Source organism: Brachyistius frenatus, unplaced genomic scaffold, assembly GCF_029030835.1.
Source record: "Brachyistius frenatus isolate BFR_SWC_R1_liver_20210118 unplaced genomic scaffold, ASM2903083v1 Contig_4, whole genome shotgun sequence".
Lineage (NCBI taxonomy): Eukaryota > Metazoa > Chordata > Actinopteri > Embiotocidae > Brachyistius > Brachyistius frenatus.
In genome coordinates this window covers 2200289-2210840 of record NW_027210603.1, presented here as the reverse complement: position 1 = coordinate 2210840, position 10552 = coordinate 2200289, and the positions used below count along the sequence as shown (strand labels likewise).

Here is a 10552-nt window from a genome sequence, read left to right as displayed (position 1 = left end):
AGCCCATTCCAGAATAAATAAAGGTTGGAATTGTTAAAATATAGAGTGTGACGAATTCTACTTTTGAAGAAATGCACTTAACGGATACAATAAATGTGCTTCCTTTTGAATTAAAGCTCAAGGTCATACTATCTCTTATTGTTAGATTCTTATGAATACACTTGTTATCTCACAGGTTAATGGGAAACGAAGAATTTTATTATTCATGCTTTTAAAATACATTCTAGCATGATTATTTAAAGTATGTGCCTAATGGAGAGGATGAAGTAGTCTTTCACTTCACTTTATTCATGCAATGAACCTGAGGTGCACAGGGAGTTCAGATCCACCGAGAGAGGCAACAGAGGGTCAACACTTTATAAATGATGTCGTGTTTGTACAGTAAACCGAGGGAGGAAAGCTTTCTGTCAACATACTGGACTCCTTTAAAACTCAGTATATGGCTGGAAAACCTTTCTTTTTCTTCTTTTCTTCCTCCATCATCCTTCATCTTCCCCCAAACCACCATGTATCATCTGTAAGAAGCAGCCAAATGCCCATTATTTTTTGACTGAGATGATTGCGTAATACTACAAGAATCCTCAGGCTGACTGGCTTTACTGGACAGCAACTTACAGTTCCTGCATCATTTGTTCTCCTTTTTTTTTTTTTTTAGCTCTTTCTGAATGTTTTTTTTTTTTTTCAGAAGAATTCACTTTGTATGTCATAGCAATGCACCTCTTTCAACTCTGTGCATACAATGCTGTAAACCAAAGTATTCTGGGATGGATTTGTGCGTGTGTCTGACTCTGACCATGTGGATGGTGATGCACTGTTGCATCAGGGCCAAACTCTCTGTGTCAGCTAGCCAGCGGTGGGATGGTCAGAGGACGCAATATATTGTTTTCGACTCTTTGGTCATTACAGATTATCTATACGATGTGTTCTCAGGGGTTATATTAGGGTCAAATGTCACAGACAACATGAAGTAGAGGCCATTGCTCACAGGTCTGGGTCACTGCTAGGAGATGATAACACTTTTTATTCTCTGCCTGAAACTAACAAGCTCAGAAATCAATAAAAGCAGTAATGATGTATACATTTTGACAGTGAGAATATATGACTCACTTCCTCTTCCTTTACTTTATCCTCATTGTGAAATCCATCACAGTTTTGAGCAGCAAAAATTATTTCAGGGGATTTTGGGGGACACATTATTACTTTATTATATTGAAAAAGTTAAGACATGGGATGTTACGGTTCAGATACTTTAATAATGCAAAGAGGAAATTGCATTGTTAAAGAGGCTAGAAATCAGTCAAGGAATGAGGTCATGTGCAGCTCAACAGTAAAAAAATTATGTTTATAAGCCTGTAAAAAGAGATCTTTTTTTTAAAAAATTTTTTTTTTTATCACATATAGAAATGACTCCTCTGCCCAAGCAGTAAAAATTTTTCTTCTGGAAAACATCCATCCAGCACCCAAACAAGTCAGGCATTAACCTGGTGTCATCTTTGAAGTCCTATTGACCAATAAAACCTGTGTAAAAAGAGTCTTCCAGTGCAGAACTGCAGCTAAACTGTGTCAGTGTCAATTGCTGGCCTTATGGAAGTGCACAGAGGAGTATTGGGAGTGTTACTCCACTACTATTGATATCCATCTCCAACATAGTGGAGATTTATGCATGATAACGAATACAAAATGATTACACACTATTATATTTCACACAAAGGAAGTGGCACTAGAAATCTCATCTATTAACATATCTAACATTAGCATGTGAAGAAGAACCGGTGACACTCTACGATAAGGGTACATGAATTATCATGACTTCATGCATGACTTAAGCAATAAGCATTACTTCTAGGAAGTAACATGAGTTCATAGTCTTTCATTCATGATCTCATGCATTAACAACACATTAATTTTAGCATTAGTTACTCATGAGTTCATCACGTTTGTGGCGCCTGAAGTCAGGTAGTGAAAATTTGATCTTCACTATCCAATGTGGGTAAAACTGCTAGAATGTGCTCGAACATTTAATGTGAGAACAAATATTTTTCAATTATTATGATGTCTGAGTTATTATGTTCATGTCTCATTCATATTAACCTGCATATAGATTAACAGAGCCACAAATTGGCCAATCACAGTACATAATGATGACTTCAGATGTGCTCTGTGCTGCAGGGTTTGGTTGAGTGGTCCAAATTTGTTTGAAAATAATTCATCATGATCATACTTAATAAATCACAATTATTGATTATGTACTCAATGCTTTAATGAATGTGTTGTTAGACTTATTTAGCTTCCTGGTGATTTCATGAGATATTAATATATGAGGTATATACAGTATAAGCTTATAAGAATATTTTTAGTTCAACGTGAGTTTTGGGATGTGTTTCAATGGCTGTCGTAATATTTCGGAGTAAACCTAAACCAGTCATCTGACAGGGTTGTGGTCACATCAGCACGCTGCAATTACATGTGACACAGACGCATGCATGTTAGCAGTGTGGTCATTAGGTTGAGATGTCATTGACCAAAATGAGCTTTGTCCACAGTAGTGGCAGTGGCTTTGGGGAGTGGTGGTGAAGACAAGGCCACCTGACTCTCTCTCTCACACACACACACACACACACACACACACACACACACACACACACACACACACACACACACACACACACACACACACACACACACACACACACACACACACACACACACACACACACACACACACACACACACACACACCACTATCACACACCACTATCACACATTACTGCACTGCAAAACATGATATTACTCTTGCAAGAAACTAAAGAGAGGAATTCCTGTATCCGTGTAGGTTTATTTTAGCTACTTGATTTTGTGCAGTGGACATACTTGTATGGGGAATTAATAATCCTGATATTGCAAAGCAACCTTAAAGAGCACACACTTTGGTTACTCAGTAATTTAACCAAGAGATAAACACCCTTCACTAACATGCACTATGTTCTAGTTTAAAACGAGTTATCATAGAAATAGACAACCACCTCAGGGGGAGGGTACAGGCAGGTGATTGGTTGGAAAACATCCCTCACCTGTCATGGAGGGGAGAGGGGCGGGGGCTTTAAAACAAGCATAAAGGACTGATTTGAGTCTTTTGTGTAGACCTTTAACAAGAAGCTGAAAAGACATGAGGAAATACGTCTGGGACCGTTTCAGGGATATCATTTCCAGAAATCCTTCTGTGGTCAAACAGGTAGGACGGACCAGACTTACTTAAGAACACACAAAAAAAAACTTTCTTGGCTTTACCTTTAATTGAAGAAATTCAAAAATGTTCTGCAAGTTAATTATGATGGAGCCAGTGTCACTTTAGTCTCCTCAGGGAATGAACTGATGGTTCTGCTTCTCTGTGCTGACAACACCAAGAGTGGAAATAATTAAAACATTTCTCTGCCATTGTTGTAAAACAGACTGTTGTCACGAACTTGTTTTTTTTTTCTTTTCAAAACGTCCTATTACATCAAATGATTGGTGACACATTTCAAAACAGATTAAAACTTTTTTTTAATTTTTTTTTTTTACTTGTCAATGAATAGGACCCACATGTGGACAATGGGGATGAGAACCCTGAGCGTGGGAACTGGGCCAGCAAGAGGGAGTACATCCTGTCTATGGTTGGCTATGCTGTTGGACTGGGAAATATCTGGAGATTTCCATATTTGGCCTACAAGAATGGAGGGGGTCTGACATTATTTGCCATCTAATCCAGTTTGGGGCTTCTATTAGGTGACACTGTTAGTATCATGATAATTATTTGATGCATATTTCCAAATCCATCACTTTGCAGGTGCCTTTCTCATTCCTTATTTTACGATGCTGGTATTGGCGGGAATCCCTCTGTTCTTTATGGAGAGTGCCCTCGGTCAGTTCTGCAGCCAAGGTCCAGTCAACGCGTGGAGAGCGGTGCCTCTGCTACAGGGTAACAACCACCATTGAAGTTCTGTGACACGTCATCTGGTTGCATTCAAAGACCAACAGTTAGAGATGGCCGATTTAATGAGGCTCGTGGTTAATGGTCAACTGTGTAACCAAAAATTAACCCTAACCTACCTTCTTTCTTACTTTACTGCTAGTGTATAAGGTACCAATGCAACTGTACTTATCATAAAGCATCGGTTTTAATTTCCGCAGTAAAGACGGCTGTGGGATGAGCTTAGACTTTAATGGTACGGAGTTAATGCACACTAGAATCAGGAGACAAAAACAATGAAGTCAGACCTCAGGGGACCTTTTGCAGGGCTGCAGCTCGAGACACAGGAAACCTTTTTCTTGACAAGGGGACTTTTAGTTTTTAGGCACCTACAAGCGAACTGATACAACTCATTTAAACAGAGTAAACTAAATTTTACTGAGGTTTCTCATTAGATTTTCTTTTCAACTCTTTCTACCTCAGGTGTTGGTGTTGCCATGGTGATGGTGACTCTAATAGTCTCCATTTACTATAACGTGATCATCGCCTACAGCCTGTACTACATGTTCGCCTCCATGCAGTCTCCTCTGCCGTGGTCCAGTTGCTTCAGCTGGGCTGACACCAACTGCAGCAGCATGCCTATAGGTGCTCGCTTTATTCCTTGTTATTTAAGAGTTGTTTGTTAAATGAGCTGTTTGATGGCAGCTTCATTGCTATTCTCACCAGATTGGATGACATAATTAAATATAAATCAAAGATGAGAAAGTACATTTGAAAGTTTTGATTGACTCACTGTTTGATCGTTCTGGAAGTGGCACCCATTTTGGAACAAATCTAGAACAGTTGTGTTCTATAAGGCTTGTAGAGTGATTTACTGTCCCTCTGTCTTTGTCCAGTGTATTGTAATGTAAGTGGTGTTTTGATGGCCAACTGGACTCAGGGAAACAACACTTGCTCTTCAAACAACACGATCAAGGTTGCAGTGCAGAGCCCGAGTGAACAGTACTGGGAGTAAGAATCACACGCTCATGCAAACAAGCACAAATACATATACTTGTCGCACTGCTCTGGCTGTACAGATTGATGTTTCGCCTCCTTCTCAGTCGTGTGGCTCTGCAGAGATCCGGTGGTCTCGATGAGGCAGGACCAGTAGTTTGGCACTTGGCCCTCTGTCTGCTGCTGAGCTCTACGATTGTTGCTGCGGCGCTCCTCAGAGGCATCAAGTCATCAGGAAAAGTAAGTCAGCATCCACCTCACATCAGGTCCTTGTTACAGTTTGTCCTACATAATGGATAATGCGTGTAATAGGTCAAGTTAAAAACACAGAGTTTAGAATATATCTGTCACTTAGACAGTAACAAGACAGTTTACAAGACAGTAAAGGAAGTTCACTGTTTACCGTGTCAAAGTAACAGACAGACATTTTGGGGAAATTGACTTTCTTTTAATGAGATAGATGAGTGTTGGAGCAGCTTTATGTGGGGCTGCATGCTGGACGATTTCTTGACCGAGACCATTTACTAAATTAAATTAACTTTTAAACACATTAATAGCACGTTATGTGTTTTTACTCTGGTTTAAGATATAGGGTATTAAGATGGATAATTTTACTTTGACCTGAGACATGTTTAGGAGATTTTTCCTTGTGTGCTCGTCTGTGTGAACTTTTCTTTGTGTGCTCACCTACATAAGCTTTTCTTGATATATACTTATCTATATCTCTATAATCCAGTTTGATTGAATATTAATCTTTGAATGTTCGTTTTGATTTTGTGGGTTGTGTATGTCAAGTCACAGGTCAGTCACAAGGTCAGCGTGATGTCAGTGGGTCACTCAAACATGCCAAGACCTTTTGTGCCACTACATGGGAAAACAGCAGTTGATGAGCAGAAGCATGTATTTTCAATTATAGTGAATAGGGTTCATGCATGGGATTTATGACAAACGTGTGTTAGGTTAATAGGACTCATGATAGCAGAGTAACTTCCCGGGTAACTCAACAATAAGAATAAAGACAGTGCCTAACAATTTCACTTCAGTTGCTGTCATGAGATCACCTGGTTTGTTGAGACCCTTGATTTTCAATAAACACCATCGCATCAGACTCCGAAGACTCTGTTTGATTATGACGACTGCAAGTGGTGTGAAGGGACCCGGCCAGTTAGGCCCCGGTGAAGAATTTCTGTTTCCCCTTTTTCACAGTCTTTAACTAAAGACTAAACCAACCAGATGCTTCCTTCAGCTTTATATTAATACAATGTGCAGTTTACTTTAGTCTTTTCATCTGACTCTTGGAAAGAAAGTGCATACACATAAAAGCACAACGTGTACGTTTTTGTCATGAGGTAAAACTAGCTTCAAACTGGAAATCTGTGTGATAAACAGAGAGAGGAAATCCTTACATTCGTATTGTTTGATAGGTTTTACTATTTTGTCTCTCTAGGTTGTGTATTTCACAGCTACATTTCCATATGTGGTGATTTTGATCCTGCTGATTAGAGGTGTGACACTAGAGGGAGCTAAAGACGGGATCGAGTTCTACATCGGTTCCCAGTCCAATTTAACTAAACTGACTGAAGCACAGGTAGGCACCTGTCGATCCATGTTTAAGTACAACACATTACACTCACAAGACTATTATTCTAAAAAAAACAATAACTCCATTTTGATCCAAATCATTACTGTGTGTTTTAGGTGTGGAAAGATGCTGCAACTCAGACCTTCTACTCTCTCTCTATTGGCTGGGGCGGACTCATGACTCTTGCTTCCTATAACAACTTTAACAACAATGTTTTCAAGGACTCATTTGTTGTAACACTTACTAATGCTGGTAGGAGCCTGGCTAACAACTCTGTTCACTGAAAGATGAAAAATAATGTCAATATTTATCTCAATGAATCTACTGTTTTTATATCTTCCTACAGGGACCAGTGTGTTTGCAGGCTTTGCCATATTTTCAATCTTGGGTCATATGGCTCACGTCTACAAAATACCTGTTGAAGAGGTGGTGAAGGAAGGTCAGACAGACAAACCATGGGAATTGGAAGAAATGTGGCAGCCGAGCAAGTGGCTCTGATGTTTTTTGTTTTGTCTTTTTGAAGGATTTGGCCTCGCTTTCATCGCATATCCAGATGCTCTCTCTAAGCTTCCCATCTCCCCGCTGTGGTCCATTTTGTTCTTCTTCATGCTTCTGATGGTCGGTCTGGACTCTCAGTTTGCAGGAATAGGTGAGCCCTTAAACTTCCACTGAATGTTGCAGATGTTAGCTGTTAGTTTGTAGCATCCTGAAATCTCTCTTCTTGTCATTAGAGGTGCTCACCACCTGCCTGCTGGATGCCTTCCCGAAAATCTTCAAATCCAAACGTGCCTTATTGACAATAGCAATAAGTTGCATCCTCTACCTCCTCGGTCTGCCGTGTGTCACAAGGGTGAGTCGGCCTCTCTGCAACTTTGTGTTACTGTCGTCTGAGATAGATCTATTTAACTTCTGTGTGTGTGTGTGTGTGTGTGTGTGTGTGTGTGTGTGTGTGTGTGTGTGTGTGTGTGTGTGTGTGTGTGTGTGTGTGTGTGTGTGTGTGTGTGTGTGTGTGTGTGTGTGTGTGTGTGTGTCATAGGCAGGAATATACTGGGTGACTCTCATGGACCAGTTTGTTGCCAGCTGGGTGCTGCTAGTTTTGGCTCTCTTGGAGGTCGCTGCCGTCGCCTACATTTACGGTAAATATGATAACTGGATATACCGTGCATCCGGAAAGTATTCACAGCGCTTCACTTTTTCCACATTTTGTTATATTACAGCCTTATTCCAAAATGGATTAAATTCATTTTTCCCTCAAAATTCTACACACAATACCCCACAATGACAACGTGAAATAAAAAATGTTGAAATTTTTGCAAATCTATTAAAAATCAAAAACAAAAAAATCACATGTACATAAGTATTCACAGACTTTGCCATTACACTCAACATTGAGCTCAGGTGCATCCTGTTTCCACTGATCATCCTTGAGATGTTTCTACAACTTGATTGGAGTCCACCTGGTAAATTCAGTTGATTGGACATGATTTGGAAAGAAACACACCGTCTGTATAAGGTCCCACAGTTGACAGTGCATGTCAGAGCACAAACCAAGACATGAAGTCCAAGGAATTGTCTGTAGACCTCCGAGACAGGATTGTATGGAGGCACAGATCTGGGGAAGGTTAGAGAAAAATGTCTGCAGCATTGAAGGTCCCAATGAGCACAGTGGCCTCCATCATCCATAAATGGAAGAAGTTTGAACCACCAGGACTCTTCCTAGAGTCGGCCGCCCGGCCAAACTGAGCGATCGGGGGAGAAGGGCCTTAGTCAGGGAGGTGACCAAGAACCCGATGGTCACTCTGACAGAGCTCCAGCGTTGCTCTGTGAAGAGAGGAGAACCTTCCAGAAGGACAACCATCTCTGCAGCACTCCACCAAGCAGGTCTGTATGGTAGAGTGCCCAGACGGAAGCCACTCCTCAGTAAAAGGCACATGACAGCCCACCTGGAGTTTACCAAAAGGCACCTGAAGGACTGTCAGACCATGAGAAACTAAATTCTCTGGTCTGATGAAACAAAGATTGAACTCTTTGGCCTGAATGCCAAGCGTCATGTCTGGAGGAAACCAGGCACCGCTCATCACCTGGCCAATACCATCTCTACGGTGAAGCGTGGTGGTGGCAGCATCATGCTGTGGGGATGTTTTTCAGCGGCAGGAACTGGGAGACGAGTCAGGATGGAGGGAAAGATGAATGCAGCAATGTACAGAGACATCCTTGATGAAAACCTTCTCCAGAGCGCTCTGGACCTCAGACTGGGGCGAAGGTTCATCTTCCAACAGGACAACGACCCGAAGCACACAGCCAAGATAACAAAGGAATGGCTTCGGGACAACTCTGTGAACGTCTTTGAGAGGCCCAGGCAGAGCCCAGACTTGAACCCGATTGAACATCTCTGGAGAGATCTGAAAATGGCTGTGCACCAACACTCCCCATCCAACCTGATGGAGCTTGAGAGGTCCTGCAAAGAAGAACGGGAGAAACTGCCCAAAAATAGGTGCCAAGCTTGTAGCATCATACTCAAAAAGACTTGAGGCTGTAATTTCTGACAAAGGTGCTTCAACAAAGTATTGAGCAAAGGCTGTGAATACTTATGTACGTGTTATATTTTCGTTCTTTATTTTTAATAGATTTGCAAAAATTTTAAACAAACTATTTTCACTTTGTCATTATGGGATATTGTGTGTAGAATTTTGAGGGAAAAAATGAATTTAATCCATTTTGGAATAAGGCTGTAACATAACAAAATGTGTAAAAAGTGAAGCGCTGTGAATACTTTCCGGATGTACTGTATATGCTTTCAAAATTTTGAGACAATTTTTAAAAGACACCAACATGTGTATGTTCTTCTAACACTTCACAGGAGGAAACCGTTTCATTAAAGATATTGAGATGATGCTGGGAAATAAGTCGTCGGCTTTCTGGTTGTGGTGGAGAGCGTGTTGGTTCTTTTTCAGCCCCTGCATCATAGCAGTGAGTCCAACATCACAGTGTTTCTGTTTCTTTATCTTTATTTTTGTGGAAATACAATCTGCATGCACAAAACCTCATACAAAAAAATACTGTGGATGTGAATACGTATGTGTTCAGTACCATTACGAGAGTTGAATCAATAATTCTTAATTCCATCAAAAGGCACATCAATTCATGGAAAACTGTCGTGCTCCTTGTATATTGTATCTCTTTATCTGCAGACATTGAATTTGTAGTTGATGTTACTGTTTTCTAGTTGATCTTGGGCTGGTCTCTGGTGACCTTCGTTCCCCCTACCTATGGAAAAGTCCCATACCCAGACTGGGGTATAGCTCTGGGCTGGTGCATGGTTGCCTTCATCCTCATCTGGATCCCAGTTGTTGCTGTTTTTAACATGATAAAAGCAAAAGGAAACCCCTGGAAGGTGCGTGCGTCTGTGGTGGATCAAAACACTCTTCTTGTTTTTTTGCATTCCAGTGATGTGCAGCTTGGATTTTTTTTTTTTTTTTCTACTTCAAGAAGGGATTTCCATGAAAAAGGAAATCTTCACTTAAATTCTTGCTGTTCACTCTCTGCAGCGTCTGAAGTCGCTGTGCTCTCCAGCTGAAGAGTGGCATCCCTACTTGGACGTACATCGAGGTGAGCGCTACTCAGAGGAATGCTGCCACCGAAGGAAGAGCCATAAAAAAAAAACAGAAGTTGACATGGATGTGATCTGGAGCACAAGTTTCTAATGTTACTTTCTATGTGTCTACCTATTGTTGTGTTTTCTTTTGTCAAACTCTGTAATCTATGAATACCTTGTTCTAAAAGCATTTTTTTTACCTCAAGGGGGCAGAGTGTCCCAAATATATATATATATCTATATATATATATATAGATATAGATATATATATATATATCTATATATATATATTTATTTAAGCAGATTACACCTGTTGAAACTGATTATTCCAGCAGAAAGATTAACATGAGCATCCCATGCAGTCTTCCTCCTATCATGTGCCAATCCAAAATTCGGTAATTGCATTTCCTGCAAGTCCTTCAATCCATAT

The 10552-nt window shown here is 40.5% G+C and overlaps 1 protein-coding gene across 1 annotated transcript; it reads left to right on the top strand.

Annotated features, from left to right (window-relative positions):
• Positions 1-3166: 3166 nt before the first annotated feature.
• On the top strand, positions 3167-10231 carry slc6a14 (solute carrier family 6 member 14). The gene is made up of 15 exons (XM_069715735.1): positions 3167-3232; positions 3576-3720; positions 3827-3958; positions 4433-4593; positions 4875-4960; positions 5053-5185; positions 6393-6533; positions 6644-6779; positions 6874-6966; positions 7051-7176; positions 7259-7377; positions 7564-7663; positions 9388-9497; positions 9754-9921; positions 10076-10231. The coding sequence occupies exons 1-15, from the start codon at positions 3167-3169 to the stop codon at positions 10229-10231; spliced, it is 1872 nt and encodes a 623-aa protein (XP_069571836.1).
• The last annotated feature ends 321 nt before the right edge of the window (positions 10232-10552 follow it).

Bases quoted from the DNA above. Each gene is read 5' to 3' on its own strand.
- slc6a14 (XM_069715735.1), top strand. From the start codon at position 3,167: ATGAGGAAATACGTCTGGGACCGTTTCAGGGATATCATTTCCAGAAAT. The intron at 6,967-7,050 runs GTCAGACAGACA...GTCTTTTTGAAG, and splicing joins TGAAGAGGTGGTGAAGGAAG to GATTTGGCCTCGCTTTCATC. The intron at 9,498-9,753 runs GTGAGTCCAACA...ACTGTTTTCTAG, and splicing joins TCAGCCCCTGCATCATAGCA to TTGATCTTGGGCTGGTCTCT.